General features: G+C 38.7%; 1 protein-coding gene across 31 annotated transcripts in view; it reads right to left on the bottom strand.

Moving 5' to 3' along the window:
- Positions 1-4,960: 4,960 nt before the first annotated feature.
- The window catches only part of WDPCP (WD repeat containing planar cell polarity effector), a 559,060-nt gene continuing 543,133 nt past the window's right edge, over positions 4,961-20,887 (bottom strand). For 29 of the 31 annotated variants that reach the window (XM_035272444.3, XM_078349201.1, XM_078349199.1 and 26 more), the window contains one exon: positions 4,961-6,060. In XM_035272444.3, the coding sequence (XP_035128335.1) occupies positions 6,010-6,060 (51 nt within the window). In that variant the 3' untranslated portion in view covers positions 4,961-6,009. The remainder of the gene's footprint in view (positions 6,061-20,887) is intronic. The other 2 variants (XR_013526575.1, XR_013526576.1) reach the window with 1 other exon arrangement.

The following is a 20,887-nucleotide window of genomic DNA, read 5'->3' as shown; positions in this document are numbered from 1 at the left end:
GGGCGTGTGTCTCAGTCGGGGCAGGTTGCCTCGGTAATGGTGGACGCCCCTCCCCCACGGAGCGTCTCAGGGACCGTATCCACGGCGAGCATTTGGAATTGCCATTTTGTCTGTCCCACTGCGCTACCCCTGACGCTGTGTCCCTGCCATCCCCTGGGCTGGCCCACTGTCCAAGTCCCCTTCAGTCTCAAGTTCAGCCCTCTCAAGTCTCAGGTTGCCAGTTCAACAGGGCACCCAGACAAGCATGCCCTGCGGGGAGCGCTGGGTAGGGCTGGTCGCCGCCACCCCGGCTGCCGGCTTCTCCAAGCAGAGCCTCTGCCTGGTGTCCCGCATCTCCTTTATACTTGGGAATTTCCCCATTCTGTGGGCAACAAAGGTCAGTCTGAAAATGCAGCTCTGACTCACCTCTCCGCGGATTAACCGAGAGCTTCAATCCTGGGTTGTTCTCACAGCGCCATCTTGAGTCCCCCCCCAATCAGTATGTTTTAAAATAAAGTCTTGGGCCAGGTGCAGTGGCTCATGCCTGTAATCCCAGCACTTTGGGATGCCAGCACAGGTGGATCACGAGGTCAGGAGATCGAGACCAACCTGGCTAACATGGTGAAACCCCATCTGTACTAAATACACAAAAAATTAGCTGGGCTTGGTGGCACGTACCTGTAGTCTGGCTACTTGGGAGGGTGAGTCAGGAGAATCACTTCAACCCGAGAGGCAGAGGTTGAAGTGAACTGAGATCACACCACTGCACTCCAGCCTGGGTTCCAGAGCAAGACTCTGTCCCAATCAATCAATCAATCAATCTTAGTTGTAAATTTGATAGTCTTTACTAATGTAGAGATGGCGAAACTTTACCTCCATTTTCTTAGAGTCTTGACTGGGCCGAAGAATTAAACTGATATAAAATAAACAGGAGAAAAGCATACACATTTACTGAATACAAGTTTTATGTGGCATGGGAGTCTTCATAAAGGAATGCAGAACTGGAAAAGCTGTTAGAGTCAATTACTTGAATAGTGAATTGGACAAAGAATAGTAAGGCTAGGATAGTTAATTGTGTAGATATATAGGCAGGAAGATAAATGTTAGTTTAACTAGGTTTGTTTGTACAAATTCCTTTGGCCTCAACTTTTTGTCCTCTATGGTAAGAATGTTGCATCATTCATATAGGAATTTCATTTCTTGTCTTAAGAACTAGCATGAATGTCATAGTGATCTTTTTTTCACCTGCTGTTTTTCAAGTGCTGTATTAACTTAAATGGTTAATATACCAGAATGGTATAATTTTTTCCATTAGTGAGTCCTGAGATTTTATTTTCCTTTCACAGTATACATAGAAAAACTTCTCTCCTACCCCATCCCCATCAGTCCCATTTCTCCTGCATCCTATAGGCAATCACTTCATAAGCAAATACAAATATATAAATTCTATTCTCTCTCCTTTTTTTAAACTTTATCTTTTGGTTACTTTCTACTGTCCTAATAAAGGCATATTTTTACTTTTTAGGTTTTATGCTTTAAAGAGTGGTATGGCTATATATACAACTTCTTAGTTGTTATCATATATTGGAGTAAATGTATTATTATTTTTACTAATAATTTACATTTAACATGCATCATAATCCTAAAAACATCAAAGTGTCTTTATAACATCCTCCAAACAAGAGAGAACAGCACTGCTGTTCTACACTGTGGCTCTTGCCCAGTCTAGAGTTATAAGAAATAGTTCTTTAGTTGCTGTGATGCCCTGGGTAGGTTTCATTCTTAAGTAATGTACTTGTCTATAGTAACTCCCTACAAATATGTGAACAGAAGATCTTGAAGACACATGGTGATGTTTGTTTGCCTTTGTTCTATGAAGCTTTTATGGTTGTTGCTTCTGTTATTACTTCCATCAAGAACTGGAGTTGACCTGATGTCATGATCTAAGAAAAAAAAATATATATGTATATATATTTTTTGAGATGGAGTTTTGCTCTTGTTGCCCAGGCTGGAGTGCAATGGCGTGATCTTTACTCACCGCAACCTCTGTTTCCTGAGTTCAAGCGATTCTCCTGCCTCACCCTCCTGAGTAGCTGGGACTAGGTGCACGCTACCATGCCCAGCTAATTTTTTTATATTTTTAGTAAAGACAGGGTTTCACCATGTTGGCCAGGGTGGTCTTGATCTCTCGACCTTGTGATATGCCCACCTCAGTGTCCCAAAATACTGGGATTACAGGCGTGAGCCACTGCACCCAGCAGAAAAATAATTTTTAATTAAGGAAGAAGTACCAGGAAATCTCATGTCACTGTAGACCTGCTTCTTTGAATACCATTTAGCACTCCATACTCTAGTCATCAGGCATAATGGTTGTGCATTGATGCCTCCATGTTAATGGACACTAAGGATCAGAAGTTGGGCTCAAACACTCTAACACTTGCTTAAGTAAAGGGGATGTGTTGTGTTCTTGCAAAAAATCCCACATATAAATACGTATGCATATTGTCCCACAAACATCCCCAAGCAGAAACCAGGGTTAGGTACAGAATAATCCCAAGAAAATTTTGGTTGCTAGGTCTTTGATGAGTCTTTCTGAGGCTGGTATTTTGACACTACATGCACCATTATTTCTCAACTGCTGTGTTGTGTTGTGTCAGTTGTTTCACCACATTATCACTAAAAACTTGGTCTCCCTAAAAACATTAAATTCTTAGGGCCTGTGTCTCAGTGGGAGCTTTGGTCTTGACTTTAGCTTTTTGGAGGACAGAGTCCCTTTCCCCTCTGTAGTGTTATTAGTGAATCAACCCTGAAGAGATAAAGTGTTAGGGCCTCAGCCTCCCAAGAGGCTGTCACTGGAGAATGGTTTCACTGACCTCAGCCCTTGGGCATTTCCACAGTACATTCTCCTCCTAACCACTCTACTGCCAAATGCCTACCTAGCTCTTGTAATAGAAAGGCTGGGAACTCCACTCGAAAACCATACAAAAAACCAGTTTGTACATTTGGTTAACTCCCTAGCACTCACAGTCACTGTTTCTCTTTTCCAACAGCAGTCACTCTCATGCAGTTTAAGTGATTTATTGATGTCACAGCTAACCTTGCTATTGTTTCAGAACATTTCAGCCATCAAGGTTTTTTAAGAAAAGCATTCTGTACCAGAGGAGCCACGCTGCTTCCTTGTGTCTGCCAATGTGTCCTTAGCCAGCCTCATTCTTCTTCAGCTTTTCCACTTTGGCAACATAGATCCTCGTGATGTCCATCTTAGACATTCCTTTCTTCATATTACATGCCTCCCACTTGGCCTTGGCTTTCACATCTGAGGCTGGAGGGCAGCAATGTTGCAGTTGATTTGTATGGGCTGTTTATAGAAGCTGTACACCAGCAGTTTTCTCCTGAGTGTACACAGGACCCTTCAGCTGCTTGAGGGCAGTGCAGGCCAGCTCAAAAACTCCACTTGGCACATTGTGGGAGGGGAGGCCAGTCTCCCCTGTCCTTTCTAGGTGAAATTGGTGCTAGAAGTGTCATCAGGTTTCCTCATCGATAGGAGTGGGATGATGATGTATCTTCCTCACTGTTTTGGGGGACTTTTCATTGAGAATACCTATGTACAGTATCTAGTACAGGGCCATGCATGTTGTAGCTCTGATCAAACTTGCAGTAGAGAGTGGTATAATTTTAACTCTCATAAACATTTCAAGGTAGTAAGAAGAAAGTATAATACCAAGTTTTGGATGCATGGCCTTTTTTAAAAAAAATACAAATTGAAAATCCAAATTTATTAATAATATCTACAAGTATCTGACTACTTTATTATATTTCAAGTTCATATCAGCCTAAGCATTAATATTTATACTATGTTAAAATCCTTTTATTTCTCCTTTAAATTACTTATTTACTTTATTATACCTTAAGTAGTGGGGTACATGTGCAGAATGTGAAGGTTACATAGGTTATGTATGTGCTTACATGGCCTTTTAATGAAGCAAAAACCTTTAGACATTAGCATTCCAAACAAAATTTATTCTAGCAATAAGACACATGTGATAGCTAATATAAATTACTGTGAAAATTACCTCAGATATGAGAAATCTGGAAATAGTTGAAAAACCTCATGGGTCTGTTCCTGAAGGACACTGTAAACCTGTCAGTGCTAGGATAGATACTACCTAGCTGTTCCTGTCTATACCACTCTTCTTTAGAGCTATGGTGTGGTAGCTTCATAATCCTTTCAGGTTCTAGCAAAGTTAATAAACATTCTCAGATTGATAACATCTGGGAAATAACAGCATTTATAAATCATGGACATTATCAAAGATCATAATATATTCTTATTACTATCTAAAATTGGTTTTCTGTACATTTGAGTTAATTTTTCTAGAGATATGTGAAGTGGGGAAAATGGATACTTTAAGAGCTATGATTTAATTTTCACCCAGATAACTGGCAAACATTATTATCATTATATAGAACAACATAGCTGTATCAATATCTATATTTTATATTTAATATCTCACAGGAAAGGTATTTTGGGTTAATGACTATTTACCAGAAAATCTGGAGAAAATTTTGCAATCTTGACAAAATCCTATTTTTTAATACAATTTTTCTTTGAAAATTAGTTAACTTTTGATTGTCTGTGTGATAAAGAAGAAAGGGAGTAGTAAAATGAAAGTTTGCTGGTAACTATCTCTTTTTAGTTTGTCTTACATGTTATACATTATTAAAATTTTTTCAGAGCAATAACAAAATGAAAAACATGTAATTTGAGTTTCATCTTTTTTGGTCATATCCTCTGGTAGAGGTACAGATAAATGGGAAGTAGAAAAATATGAAATGTAAAAGTCTCCAATCTTATTAACTTTTAACTCTAAGTTTAATTATATAATGTAATTGTATAGCAGTAAACAATGTTGATTATTATAGATGTCTATAATTGTGAAATATTGGTTATCTGCTAAAGAATGGGTGTCAGAACCGTGAAGGGTATGAGATTTTATCCTCTTTATTAGCAAACAAGTTACCACACTACAGTTTCATGGATGCTGGTAGAAGACATGAGACTCCTGAGTCAGAGACAATTGATAGTAGCCAGGGTATTGGCATTTTTTCTTTTCTTCTTTTTTAATGGATTCTCTGAGCTCTATTCCTACAGAACAATGTTAAGAGGGCTAGATGTCACCTGCACACAGAGTGAGCAGTGTAAAGGAGAGGCATTCTGAGCTTAAAGAACTAAAATCTCATATGCCTACCCCTTGCTCATGAGGGAAACAGTATCTGTGTTCCCAGGGGCAGTCAGGGCAAACTACCCATAGCAGTAATTTGAGAGAACCATGGAGATCTATCTTCTAATAATGGGTCTGGACTGAAACATTTGCATAATAAATACTGTATTTATAATGTAAATTAATAATGTAAACAAGAGCAGAGGAAGATTTTTTTTTTTGAGACAGGGTCATTCTCTGTTGTCCAGGTTAGAGTGCAGTGGCGTGATCATGGCTTACTGGCAGCCTTGAACTCCTGGGCTCAAGTAGTTCTTCTGCCTCAGCTTCACAAGCATGTTCCACCAAGCCTGGCTAATTTTTCTAGAGACAGCATTTCACTATGTTGCATAGGCTAGTCTTGAACTCCTGGGCTCAAATGATCCTTCAGCCTTTGCCTCCTAAAGCACTCAGACTACAGGAATGAGCCACTATGCTCGCCTCCTACTGCCTCCTTTTTAAAGTACTTGGGAGAACAAAGTTTAAATATGCTATTTTTGTAGCACCTAATTAATGTACAATTTAAGACACCTTCAAAATGTCTTCATTATTGAAAATAAGTAGACTAAAGATTTAGGATCATTGTGCTGTTATGCTATGTTTTTAAAATAATAAAACTTTATTTTGAAAACACTCCACTTAGAACTCTTAACTAATTCATATAATTCATACTGTCTCCTTGTTCAGAATCCACACAGGGAGATTTTAAGTCTGTATCAGGCCATGAAAAAGTTTAGATATGAAAAAGGTGGGTTTCTTTTGTTCTTCTGGTTTACACCAGACCAAAGTGAATCATTCTGAGAGAACTACCATCTCTGATTTCCTGCAAATAAAAAAATAAAAATAATTAAAATAATGTTTAAGCAGAGTAAAAAGAGTAACATTTGTATCTTTACTATTTAAGTATTTAAAAATAGTGAAACAAAATAAAATAGTTTAAAATGCACTGCCCAGAGACACATAAGAGAACTGTATACTTATCTGATTTGATCATCAAAATTTTGATATGATATTCATAAAAATTAGTCAAGAAATAATAAGCATTAAAAGGCAAAGAAAGGACAGGATGTTAATTGAAATTTGTAAGCATTTGAAAGTTTCTCCAATGAAAAATTGCAAACTGTGTGTCATTTGGATTCTACAGTGTGATTTTAAAATACTGTGTGTTCTGAAAGGTATTATATGGCATATATTTGAGGTTTATAAAATAGAGAAGATTGTGGTTTTATAAGACTTTCATAACATTTTATGAAGCTGAAAAGCAGTATTAGCAAGAACTTCATCTATTTCCCATTTGTTATTCTTTCTTTCTTTTGCACCCCACCCCCATCGGTCCCCATCCCTATCGGTTACAGAAAAACAGAAGATTTTATGGGCTTTTGAAGTTGGATGATGTGTGAAGGTAAGACTAAAGATGAGTGATATTGTGTGAAAAATAATACAGTGGGGACATTTAAAAAAAGTTTGAAGATAAACTTCTTAGAGTTGAAATGGAAAAGTGAAAGGTAAAGAGTAGGGATAATAGCACTTAAACTATCATGTCATAATTGGAGACATTTTTCTTAAAGTATAGGTGAAAATAATTAAAAAAAATTTATTCTGTAAGTTATATCTTAAAAATTATTATTAAGAGAAGCTTTTCAGAAGTCTGCATTTATACTATTTTAAGTACTCACATCTCAAAGGAAACAGGTATGGGGCTAAAAAATAAGGGCAACACATGTATGTATATATGTGCCTGTAGATCTTGAAGTATACAAAATTGAAAAAAAAAACCTGGAAAAACAGGTAGCAAGAAGAATGTGTAATTTAATAGTGCCTGGGGCTTGAGTGTGTGTGCTGGCAAGTTCCAGGGTTTTAGGTAGCTTTGAATTTAAAAAGAAAACTAAGCACTGTCATTTTTAAAACATAAGCTTCAACTCTTGGCTTATAAACTACCATACCAAAGTCTAGTTTGTACACCAAAAGAATGGTCATTGAGAAAATGAGTTCGGTTTTGGCCTTGTTCATCAACTGGCAGAGATCCTAGGTAAAGTATTTTATTTTCCTAATATCTAGATATACTGGTTGCTAGAAGGCTGATGGTATACCTAAGAAGTATCATGTGGTTCAGCCTTGTTGTTGATGTTATGCAGTGTCTGCTATCCATGATTTAATCCTTTCTTACTTTAGGAATTATATTTTAAAAAGTAAGAATCATAGAATTAACTTCTCAAGGATGTTCCAGGATTTAAAAAACAAAAAAAAATTTCCTTTGGAGGATTTCCTTTAAAATCCATTGCGTTTTAAAAAGATTTAAGGATGGCTGGGTATGGTGGCTCATGTCTGTAATTCCAGCACTTTGGGAGGCTGAGGCAGAGGGATCACCTGAGGTTAAGAGTTCGAGACCAGCCTGACCAACATGGAGAAACCCCATCTCTACTAAAAATACAAAAATTAGCCAGGTGTGGTGGCACATGCTTGAAATCCCAACTACTTGGTAGGCTGAGGCAGGAGAATCGCTTGAACCCAGGAGGCAGAGGTTGCAGTGAGCCTAGATGGTGCTATTGTACTTCAGCATGGGCAAGAAGACTAAAACTGTCTCAAAAAAAAAAAAAAAAGACTTCAGGGCATTGCCAAGGTTTTCATGCTAAATAACCTTGACTTACACTCTGTGTACCTTAGAGGGATATTTTGAAGATTTGTAAAATAATTTATATTCAATTTTTAACATTATTTGAAATAAAACATAATTATTAAATAAAATTTGGAAAACAGGAAAGTATGAAAATTTACCCATAGTCCTACCAATCATGTAAAACTATGGTTAACATGAATTAGTTTCCAGTCTTTTTCTCCACATATATGTTTTGTTTATTTTAAACACAGCTTGAATTCTATTGTATATATAATTCTATATCTTTCCTTTTTCTTTCTTTTTTTGGCCTCATAACACTTCATAACTTTTCACTTTCTACATAATCTGTTTTTAATGGCTGAATTTTATTCCATTAAATACTATACCTTTATTTAACCATTCCTTTTTTAGTTATATTTATATTGTTTCCAATTTCTTCTTTTTCATAAATAACCCTATGATAGCTATTCTTAGGCATGATTTTTCTTTTTCTGTTTGTAGGATTATTTCCATGGTATAGAACTGTAGAAATAGAATTATTGGACCAAAAGCTTATGAAATTTTAAGCTTCTTGATAAACACTGTAGAATTGGTGGTTTTGCTTTGTTTGTTTCCTAGTATGGGAGGAGGTGATTTTGTTCAATAATAGGAAGTTGTGGTTCCAAGGAAGACTAATCTTCATTTTTAAAAAATGTGTTGAAATTGTGCTGAGCCTTGACTCAATGAAGCTACATGTTAATTCTTGTAGTAATTTTACAGCAACAAAAGGGTTTTCCCCAGTCCCTCACTGATTTCTACATACGGTTAAGTGCATTTTCAGAGCCACACCCTTTTGCTGTTACCTAATGTTGGGTGATATCAGGTTACTTTCCTTTAAATGTACACAGACTTTTGTAAGTAAATTCAGTAGACAAGTTAAGCTTTGCTTTGCTATAAACTGGATTTTGATGCATTTCTAACTTAATACAGATTTTTGAATTTTAATAAGTGATCATCTCAGTTTATTACGTTAGGTTTCGTCTGTGTTACTAATGGTCTCTTGTGAAGTTTCTGATTTGGTTTAATAATAATTACATGCCAGAAGTATAACATTTTAGGGATGGAAGAAATCTTAAAACTCCCTAATCTGAAATTCTTTTATTTTACAGATTAACAAGCTGAGGCTCATATGGGTTGGGTGTTTTGTCCAAAGTCACTTAGTAGCAGAGTTGGGATTATAATTTAGTTTTTATTTCTCTATGAAGTGTTTTTTTTTCCACTAGAGTTTTTTTAATGTACTAATAAAACTAGTTCCACAGGATGCTTTATGATTAACTCCTCTCTCTCTATTCCTAGTATTTAAGGCTTTTGCTTAAAGCATGCTATAAGCAAGCACCGAATGTGGCAGGAAACACTTTCCTGAGTAAGTTGACCAGCTATTCAAGTTTCACCACTGAACACTGAAATTGAACTCTGCTTCTTGCATATTTGGTATCATACATAGGTTTCCTTTTCATCAACACTGCAGAGTTTGGTCCTTGACATTTTTTGTAGAAAATGCAATCTCAAACTGACTATAGGCTAGCACTCGCCAAAGGTTAGCTTGAGGCTTTTGGTTCATATGAGAGACAAGTTGATAGACAAGCCAACTTTTTGACTTCTGTGTTAAGCAAACCATCAGAAAGGAATGTACTTAGAACTTGTCATTTCACCTTTCCACAGAAATGCCTTTAGTGAATTATGATTTAATATAACTCTTTCGGCTTACAAAGAAGAGTTATAAGAAACATCTATGTGACTAGAATCAAAACTGTAAGACATGTTATTTTGTTCTTCTGTTAAAAAACATTTTTTTTTTTGGTAGAGATTGGGTCTTGCTAGGTTGCCTACACTGGCCTAAAACTGGGCTTAAGCAGTTTCCCCACCTCAGCCTCTAGAGGAGCTGAGACTATAGGCATGCACTACCACACCCAGCTTGCTTTTCAGTTTTTTTTCTTTTTTAAAACAGTGTTTGCTCTGTTGCCCAGGCTGGAGTGCGGAGTGCAGTGGTGCGATCTCAGCTCCCTGCAGCCTCTGCCTCCCAGGTTCAAGCAGTTCCCCCTGCCTCAGCCTCCTGAGTAGCTGGGAATACAGGCACATGTCACCATGCCTGGCTAATTTTTTTTTGTATTTTTAGTAGAGATGGGGTTTCACCATGTTGGCCAGGCTGGTCTTGAATTCTTGACTTCAGGTGATCTGCCTGCCTTGGCCTCCCAAAGTGCTGGTATTACAGGTGTGAGCTACCACGCTGGGCCACTTTTCAGCTTTTTTTTTTTTTTTTACACAAACTTTTGGTTGTTGTTGTTGAGACAAGGTCTCACTCTGTCATCCAGGCTGGAATGTAGTGGTCCAGTCAAGGCTCAGTGCAGCCTCGACCTCCCAGACTCAGGTGATACTCCCACCCCAGCCTCCTGAGTAGCTGGGACTACAGGCATGCACCACCACGCCAGGCTAATTTTTGTATTTTTTATAGAGACAGGATTTTACCATTTTGGCCAGGATGCTCTTGAACTCCTGGCCTCAAGTGCTCTGCTTACCTCTACCTCCCAAAGTGCTGGGATTATAGGTGTGAGCCACTGTACCTGGCCTGCACAAACGGTCTTGAGTGTGAATACAAAGTGCTGAAAAAAGTTTCAATCCAGATAAATTTACTATTTGCATATGTTAAAAAATTAAGTCAGTGATAATAATAACAACCATGTTTTAGAACAGAATGGTTTCCCATTACCTAATTGGACAAAATAATCATATAGTATTACTAGATTAAACATAACTATTCTCATTTTACAGATGAGAAAACAATTTTAGAGGTATATGGCAGTGAGGAGGTAGTGGAACAAAACTCGACTGAGACAGTTGGTCTATAATACTGCATTCTTTCTATTATATCATGATGCCTCTCAAAGTAAACCTATTTCACTTTTTTGTCTCTGCCTTCCCAAATTCAGAGCTAGACTCAGTTTCAACTTGTATATAACAGCCTGATATTCAACATTACTTACTCTGCACCTTTTTCTTTCTTGAAATAGGGTTGTGCTCTGTTGCCTAGGCTGGAGAACAGTGGCACAGTTACAGCTCATAGCACAATTATAGCTCGAATTCCTAGGCTTGAGTGATCTTGCCTCAGCTTCCCAAGTAGCTGGGACTACAGGCATGCACCACCATGCCTGGATAATTAAAAAAAAATTTTATTTTCGTAGAGACAGGGTCTTGTTATGTTGCTCAACTACTGGGCTCAAGTGATCTTTTTGCTTTAGCCTCCCAAATCACTAGGATTACAGACATAAGTCACCATGCCTGGCCTGCAACTTTTAATTGACTTTTGCTGTATATATAATTTATTTTAGATATGATATATAAAATACTTTTATGAAATGCCCCAAGTCTTTCAGAAAGTAAATAGATCATAAATACTAAGATCAAGTATGTTGATATATTTAAAATATTTTTAAAAAATAATTTCTTTAGAGGAAAGAATATGAGAACAATTTATCAACTATTCCATCTCAACCAATTCTTGAAGATACTGTCATCCATCAAGTAAACTGATAAACTTATGATAGTAGTATCAGCGAACTCAAAAATTACTACCTTATCATTTTCAGAGGTTACACACTAGTGCTCCACTAATGTAATTGTCAACATGTAAATACTGTGCACACACTCCCTATTCTATGTATATCATTCCTCTCTTTGGGTGATAGTAAAAACAGGAAGTACAGCAGGTTACTATATGTACCATAATTCTACATTAAAATAATCAATTTCTGCCATTTCTAAATATAAGATTTCTGTGGCTGGGCTTGGTGGCTTATGACTGTAATCCCAGGGGTTTGGGAGGTCAAGGTGGGCAGATCACTTCAGGTCAGGAGTTCAAGACCAGCCTGGGCAACATGGTGAAACCCTGTCTCTATTAAAAATACAAAAATTAGCTAGGTATAGTGGTATGTAATCCCAGCTACTCTGGAGATTGAGGCAGGAGGATCACTTGAATCTGGGAGGCAGAGGTTGTAGTGAGCTGAGATCACACCTCTGCACTCTTGACTGGGTGACAGTGTGAGACTTCATCTCGAAAAAAAGAAAAATAAATAAACAAATGTAAGTTTTTTTCAGACAGTATGCCAATGAGTTGTACAAACAAGACAAGGTAGATATGTAACTACATGATTTATTACCCTTGACTATGCAAAGTCAGTGGGAAGAAATAAGAGGTATGCCACATACCTAGAAACTCATTCAAACGTGTAGCCCCAAGATAACCTCTAAATTTACCTACTAAAGCTTAAAGGAGAATTCAGTTCCTTCCTTCAGCTTTTGTCATTAGCACAATTTTTTTCTAGAATGTTTCCAAGAGGTACCTAGACTGCTAGTGGTTTCATTTCTTTCTTTTTCTCTTTCCTTTATTTATTTATTTTTTTAAATTGCATTTTAGGTTTTGGGGTACCACTTTATTTTTTAAGTGTATACTTTAGTAAAGTCATTAGGCACATTATGTGACATGGTCATGATGTCATGTAACCATCACTACTCTCCATCTCTACAACTTTTTAATCATCCCAAACTGAAATTCTGTACTCATTAAGCAAAAATTTCCCATTTCTTACTTCCTTAAGCCCCTGATAACTGCTGTTCTACTTTGTGTCTCTAAGAATTTGACTATTCCAGGTACTTCATATCAGTGGAGTCATACAATATTTGTTCTTTAGAGACTCATTTCATTTAGCATAATGTCTGCGCAGTTCATCCATGCTGTAGCAGGTATCAGAATTTAATTCCCCTTTTAGGGCTGAATAACATTTCATTATACGTATTATACCTTTCGTGTATCCATTCATCTGTCAATGGCCATTTTTGTTGTTTCCACCTTTCAGCTATTGTGACTAATATTGCAGTGAACATGGGTATAAAAATATCTGTTCATGTCCCTGCTTTCAGTTCTTTTGGGCGGAAAACAGAAGTAAAATTGCTGGATCATATAATGGTTTTATGTTTAATTTTTTCAGGAACTACCATACTGTTTTCCACAGGGGTCACAGCATTTTATAGTCCCACCGGCAATGTACAAATATTCTAGTTTCTCCCCATCCTTACCAACACTTTTTGCTTTCTGCTTTTTGATAATGGCCATCTTATTGCTTCTCAGCCTTTTGGCTAAATCAAATAATAATAGCATCCTAATGTATGGAAAAGTAGTCTCTCATTGTGGTTTGATCTGCATTTTGCTAACAATTAGTGCTCTTGAACATCATCTCATGTACTTACTGTCCATTTGTATATCTTGGAAATCTTGTAGTTTAATTTTTTTGTTATTGGGTTGTAGTTTTTTTCTATATTCTGGTTATTTGTCACTTATGAAATACAGTTGTCCCTTAGTATTTGTGGGAGTTGGTGCCAGAACCCCCTACAGATACCAAAATCTGCAGATGCTTATGTCCCTGATAACAAATGGCTAGTATTTGCATATAATCTATATACATCCTCACATATACTTATTTTTTTATTGCATTTTAGGTTTTGGGGTACATGTGAAGAACATGCAAGATAGTTGCATAGGTACACACGTGGCAGTGTGATTTGCTACCTTCCTCCCTTTCACCTATATCTGGCATTTCTCCTGATGCTATCTCTCCCCAACTCCCTACCCACTGCTGTCCCTCCCCATTTGCCTCAAAAGACCCCAGTGTGTAGTGATCCCCTGCCTGTGTCCATGTGTTCTCATTTTCAACACCCACCTATGAGTGAGAACATGCGGTATTTCATTGTCTGTTCTTGTGTCAGTTTGCTGAGAATGACGATTTCCAGGTTTATCCAGGTACCTACAAAGGACATGAACTCATCATTTTTGATGGCTGCATAATATTCCATGGTGTATATGTGCCACATTTTCCCTATCCAGTCTATCATTGATGGGCATTTGAGTTGGTTCCAGGTCTTTGCTATTGTAAGCTGTGCTGCAATGAACATTTGTGTGCATACGTCCTTATAGTAGAACAATTTATAATCCTTTGGATATATACCCAGTAATGGGATTGCTGGGTCAAATGGAATTTCTATTTCTAGGTCCTTGAGGAATCACCACACTGTCTTCCACAATGGTTGAACTAATTTACACTCCCAACAGCAACGTAAAAGTGTTCGTATTTCTCCACATCCTCTCCAGCATCTGTTGTCTCCAGATTTCTTAATGATCGCCATTCTAACTGGTGTGAGATGGTATCTCAATGTAGTTTTTTCATTTCTCTAATGACCAGTGATGATGAGCGTTTTTTCATGTTTGTTGGCTTCATGTATGTCTTCTTTTGTAAAGTGTCTGTTCATATCCTTTGTCCACTTTTGAATGGGCTTGTTTGTTTTGTTCTTGTAAATCTGTTTGAGTTCTTTGTAAATTCTGGATATCAGCCCTTTGTCAGATGGGTAAACTGCAAAAATTGTTTCCCATTCTGTTGGTTGCCGATTCACTCTGACTGTTTCTTCTGCCGTGCAGAAGCTGTGGAGTTTGATTAGGTCCCAGTTGTCTATTTTGGCTTTTGTTGCCAATGCTTTTGGTGTTTTGTTCATGAAGTCCTTGCCTACTCCTATGTCCTGAATGGTTTTGCCTAGATTTTCTTCTAGGGTTTTTATGGTGTAAGGTCTTATGTTTAAGTCTTTAATCCATCTGGAGTTAATTTTAGGGTAAGGTGTCAGGAAGGGGTCCAGTTTCTGCTTTCTGCACATGGCTAGCCAGTTTTCCCAACACCATTTATTAATGGGGAAGGAATCCTTTCCCCATTGCTTGTTTTTGTCAGGTTTGTCAAAGATTGGATGGTTGTAGATATGTTGTGTTGCCTCGGATGCCTCTATTCTGTTCCATTGGTCTATATCTCTGTTTTGGTACCAGTATCATGCTGTTTTGATTACTGTAGCCTTGTAGTATAGTTTGAAGTCCAGTAGTGTGATGCCTCCTGCTGTGTTCTTTTTGCTTAGAATTGACTTGGCTATGTGGGCTCTCTTTTGGTTCCATATGAAGTTTAAGGTGGTTTTTCCAGTACTGTGAAGAAGGTCATTGGTAGCTTGATGGGGATAGTGTTGAATCTATAAATTACTTTGGGCAGTATGGCCATTTTCACGATATTGATTTTTCCTAACTGTGAACACGGAATGTCTCTCCACCTGTTTGTGTCTGCTCTTAATTCGTTGAGCAGAGGTTTGTAGTTCTACTTGAAGAGGTCCTTTACATTCCTTGTTAGTTGTATTCCTTGGTATTTTATTCTCTTTGTAGCAATAGTGAGTGGCAGTTTGTTCTTGATTTGGCTCTCTTTAAGTCTGTTATTGGTGTATAGGAATGCTTGTGATTTTTGCACATTGATTTTATATCCTGAGACTTTGCTGAAGTTGCTTATCAGTTTCAGGAGATTTTGAGCTGAGATGATGGGGTCTTCTAGATATACTATCATGTCGTCTGCAAAAAGACAATTCGGCTTCCTCCTTTCCTATTTGAATACACTTTATTTCTTTTTCTTGCCTGATTGCTCTGGCTAGAACTTCCAGTACTATATTGAATAGGAGTGGTGAGAGAGGGCACCTTGTCTAGTGCCAGATTTCAAAGGGAATGCTTCCAGTTTTTGCCCATTCAGTATGATATTGGCTGTTGGTTTGTCATAAATAGCTTTTATTATTTTGAGATACATTCCATCAATACCTAGTCTAGTGAGGGTTTTTAGCATAAAGGGCTGTTGAATTTTGTCAAAGGCCTTCTCTGCATCAATTGAGATAATCATGTGGTTTTGTCTTTGGTTCTGCTTATGTGGTGAATTTGGCTGTGAACCCATCTGGACCTGGGCTTTTGTTGTGTGGTAGGCTCTTAGTTGCTGCCTCAACTTCAGACCTTGTATTGGTCTGTTCAGGGTTTTGACTTCTTCCTGGTTTAGGCTTGGGAGGAGGCAAGTGTCCAGGAATTTATCCATTTCTTCCAGGTTTACTAGTTTACGTGCATAGAGTTTGTTTGTAATAATCTCTGATAATGGTTTGAATTTCTGTGGAATCTGTGGTGATATCCCCTTGATCATTTTTTATTACATCTATTTGGTTATTCTCTCTTTTCTTTTTTATTAATCTGGCTAGTGGTCTATTTTGTTGATTTTTTTTCGAAAAACCAGCTCCTGGATTTATTGATTTTTTTGAATGTGTTTTTTTTTTTGTCTGTGTGTGTGTCTCTATCTCTTTCAGTTCTGCTCTGATCTTAGTTATTTCTTGTCTTCTGCTAGGTTTTGACTTTTTTTGATCTTGCTCCTCTAGCTCTTTCAATTTTGACTACAGGGTGTCAATTTTGGATCTCTCCTTTCTTCTCATGTGGGCATTTATTGCTATGTATTTTCCTCTAGACACTGCTTTAAATGTGTCCCAGAGATTCTGAAATGTTGTGTCTTCGTTCTCACTGGTTTTGAAGAACATCTTTGTTTCTGCCTTCATTTCATTGTTTATCTGGTCAACATTCAAGAGCCAGTTGTTCAGTTTCCATGAAGCTGTGCAGTTCTGAGTCAGTTTCTGAATTCTGAGTTCTAACTTGATTGCACTGTGGTCTGAGACTGTTATGATTTCCATTCTTTTGCATTTGCTGAGGAGTGATTTACTTCCCATTATGTGGTCAATTTTAGAGTAGGTGTGATGGGTGCAGAGAAGAATGTATATTCTATGGATTTGGGGTGGAGAGTTCTAAATGTCTTATCAGGTTTGCTGGTTCGAGGTCTGAGTTCAAGTCCTGGATATTCTTGTTTTCTGTCTGGTTGATCTGTCTGATATTGACAATGGGGTGTTCAAGTCTCCCACTATTATTGTGTGGGAGTCTAAGTCTCTTTGTAAGTCATTAAGAACTTGCCTCATGTATCTGGGTGCTCCTGTCTTGGGTGTGCATATATTTAGTATCATTAGCTCTTTTTGTTGCATCAATCCTTTTACCATTATGTAATGTCCTTCTTTGTCTCTTTTGATCTTTGTTGCTTTAAAGTCTATTTTATCAGAGATGAGAATTGCAATTCCTGCTATTTTTTGCTTTCTATTTGCTTGGTAAATCTTCCTCCATCCCTTTATTTTGAGCCTTTGTGTATCCCTGCATGTGAGATGGGTTTCCTGGATACAGCACACGGATGGGTTTTAGCTTTTTATCCAATTTGCCAGTCTGTGTCTTTTGATTGTGTATTTAGTCCATTTACATTTAGAGTTAATATTGTTATGTGTGAATTTGATACTGCCATTTTGATGCTAGCTGGCTGTTTTCCCATTAGTTGATGCAGATTCTTCATTTTGTTGATGCTCTTTACCATGTGGTATGTTTTTGGAGTGGCTGGTACTGGTTGTTCCTTTCTATGTGTAGTGCCTCTTTCAGGAGCTCTTGTAAAGCAGGCCTGGTGGTGACAAAATCTCTGAGTACTTGCTTGTTTGCAAAGGATTTTATTTTTCCTTCATGTATGAAGCTCAGTTTGGCTGGATATGAGATTCTGGGATGAATCTGGAGAACATCATTCTCAGCGAACTGACACAAGAACAGAAAATGAAATACTGCATATTCTCACTCATATGTGGGTGATGAAAAATGAGAACACAAGGACACTGGGAAGGGAGTACTAAACCTCGGGTCTATTGCGGGGAATAGGGGAGGGACAGCGCAGGGAGGGGGAGCTGGGGAGGGATAGCTTGGAAAGAAATGCCAAATGTGGGTGAGGGGGAGGAAGGCAGCAAAACACACTGCCATGTGTGTACCTATGCAACTATCTTGCATGTTGTGCATATGTACCCCAAAACCTAAAATGCAATTAAAAAAAAAAAAGAAAGTTATTTTCTTTAAGGATGTTGAATATTGGCTCCCACTCTCTTCTGGCTTGTAGGGTTTCTGCTGAGAGATCTGCTGTGAGTCTGATGAGTTTCCCTTTGTGGGTAACCCGACCTTTCTCTCTAGCTGCCCTTAGCATTTTCTCTTTCATTTCCACCCTGGTGAATATGACAATTATGTGCCTTGGTGTCTTCCCTTTCATTTCAACCCTGGTGAATCTGACAATTATGTTGCTCTTCTTGAGGAATATCTTTGTGGTGTTTCTCTATTTCCTGGACTTGGATATTGGCCTGACTTGCTAGGTTGGGGAAATTTTCCTGGATAATATCCTGAAGAGTATTTTCCAGCTTGGATTCATTCTCTTCGTCACATTCAGGTACACCTATCAAACGTAGATTAGGTCTTTTCACATAGTACCATATTTCTTGGATACTTTGTTCATTCCTTTTTACGCTTTTTTCTCTAATCTTGCCTTCTCGTTTTATTTCATTGAGTTGATCTTTGACCTCTGATATCCTTTCTTCTGCTTGGTCAATTTGGCTGTTGAAACTCATGCATGCTTTGTGAAGTTCTCGTGTTGTGTTTTTCAGCTCCATCATTCTCTGATATTCCTTTCTAAGTTGTCCATTCTCGTTAGCATTTCGCCAAATCTTTTTTCAATGTTCTTAGTTTCTTTGTATTGGGGTAGAACATGTTCTTTTAGCTCACAGAAGTTTCTCATTTCCCACCTTCTGAAGTCTGATTCTGTCATTTCATCATACTCATTCTCCATCCGGCCTTGCTTCCTTGCTGGTGAGGGCTTTTGATCCCTTGTAGGAGGAGAGGTGTTCTGGTTTCGGGTGTTTCCCTCCCTTTTGCACTAGTTTCTTCCCATCTTTGTGGGTTTATCCTCCTGTTGTCTTTGTAGTTGCTGATTTTCAGATTGGGTCTCTGAGTGGACGTCTCATTTATTGATGATGAAGTTCCTTCTGTTTCTTAATTTTTCTAACAGTCTGGCCCCTCTGCTGTAGGACTGCTGAGGTCCACTCCTTGCCTGAGGGTCACCTGCAGCAGCTGTGGAACAGTAAGGGTTGCTACTAGTTTCTTCTTCTGCTATCTTTGTTCCAGAATGATGCCCACCAAATGTCAGTCTGATCAGTCCTTTGTGAGGTGACTCCTTGGATATACAAGGGTCAGGGAGCTGCTTGAGGAGACAGTCTGTCCTTTATAGGAGCTCAAGTGCTGAGCTGTGAACTCCATTGTTCCGAGCTGTTGGGCAGGTACATTTAAGTCTTCTGTAGCAGAACTCATAAACCCCCTTTTCTTCCCCAAGTGCTCTGTCCCGGGGAGTTAGGGCTTTATTTATGATTTTCCATTGTGCTGCTGCCTTTTTTTTTCAGGGCTGTTCTGCCCAGCAAGGAGGCAGCCTAGTCACTGTCTGCCTGCAGAGGCTTTGCTGAGCTGCTGTGGGCTCTGCCCTGCTACTGTGTGAACTTCCTTGCAGTCCTGGGTGTGGTTAGAACTGCCTGGGCAATGGTGGCCCACCTCTGTAATGGCGGACTCTCTCTGTAGTGGTAACAGCAGGCTGCCGCAGCAATGGCGGACTACCTCTGTAGGGGTGGAGTGCCTTGGTAATGGCAGACGCCCCTCCCCTACAGAGCTGGACCATCCCAGGTTCAGCTGTGCTTGCCGTGAAACTCTCAACCCAGGGTGTTTCCAATTGCTTTTTTTTTTTTGTCAGGGGGTGGGATTCACTGAGCCTGATCACCTGGCTCCCTGCCTCAGAGCCTTTTTTTTTTTTTTTTTAAGTTGAATGGTTGACTGTCTCCCAGGTGTTCCAGTCGCCTGCTGAAAAGGTGCCAGGATCTGTGTGATTTTCTGTGTGGCAACCCACTGTGCCGGCTGAAACAACAGCACAGCCTGGGATCTCCTGGCCTAGTTCCCTGTTTCTGTCCCCTGTTTAATCAGATGAATGGGCGACTCTGCCTTCCTGGAGCTCCAATCGCCAGCTTAAAAGGGCAACCAGCCAGTGTATTTTGTACGGAGAACTGCTGCACCAGGGCACTGGCAAAATAGCCATGCTGGCCAAAATAGCTGCGCTGGTGACCTGTCAGGCTCCTCTGCCTGGGAATCTCCTGGTCTGTGGGCAGTGAAGATCCGTCTGGAAATGCGGCGTCCACTCACCCTCTGCACTTTCACTGGGAGCTGCAATCCTGAGCTGCTCCTAAACCGCCCTCTTGGATCTTCCATCTCTTCTATACTTTAAATAATCTCTACATTACTTATAATACCTAATACAATGTAATTGTTTTATAAATCATTGTAATGTTGTATTATTTAGGGAATAATTTACAAGAAAAAAAGTCTGTACATATTTAGTACAGTTCTTTTCCAAATATTTTCAATCTGTTGGTGGAATCCATAGATGAGGAATCCATGGATACAGAGGGCCAACTGTATTTTCTCCTGTCATGTGGGAGACCGGGTCTTGCTCTGTCTTCCAGGCTGGAATACAGTGGTATGATTTCAGCTCACTGCAATCTCTGCCTCCCAGGTTCCAGTGATTCTCCTGCCTCAGCCTCCTGAGTAGCTGGGATTACAGGCATGTGTCACCAGGCCTGGATAATATTTTGTATTTTTAGTAGAGATGGGGTTTCACCATCTTGTCCAGCCTGGTCTTGAACTCCTGACTTCAAGTAATCCACCTGCTTCAGCCTCCCAAAGTGCTGGGATTACAAGTGTGAGCTACTATGCCTGGCCCGGTTGATGTTTTTGAATATACTGTCCCATTCTTTTTTAGCCTGCAAGATTCATACTGAGAAATCCATTGATAATCTTATTAGGCTCCCTTGTATGTGATGAGTGATTTTTTCTCTTGTAGTTCTCAAGATTGGCTCTTTGTCTTTGACTTTCAGCAGTTTGATTGTAATGTGTCTTGTGTGTCTCTTTGGGTTGATTAGAGTTTGTTGAGCTTCTCGAGTTTATATGTCCATTTCTATCCTCAGATTGGGAAGTTTTTGGCCATTATATTTCAAATAAGTGCCCTACATTTTTCTTATTGTCTTCTCCTTCTGGGATCTTCACAATGCATATATTGTCCTGCTTGATAGTGTCCCGTAAGTCTCTTAAGCTGTGTTCACTTTTTTTTCTTTTTGTTCCTCAGACTTGATAATTTAAAACAAGTTATCTTTAAGCTTGTTTATTCTTTCTTCTGTCCAAGTCTGCTGTTGA

Source organism: Callithrix jacchus, chromosome 14 (assembly GCF_049354715.1).
Source record: "Callithrix jacchus isolate 240 chromosome 14, calJac240_pri, whole genome shotgun sequence".
NCBI lineage: Eukaryota > Metazoa > Chordata > Mammalia > Primates > Cebidae > Callithrix > Callithrix jacchus.
Note: the sequence above shows the minus strand (reverse complement) of the source record. Positions and strands in the feature narration are given on the sequence as shown.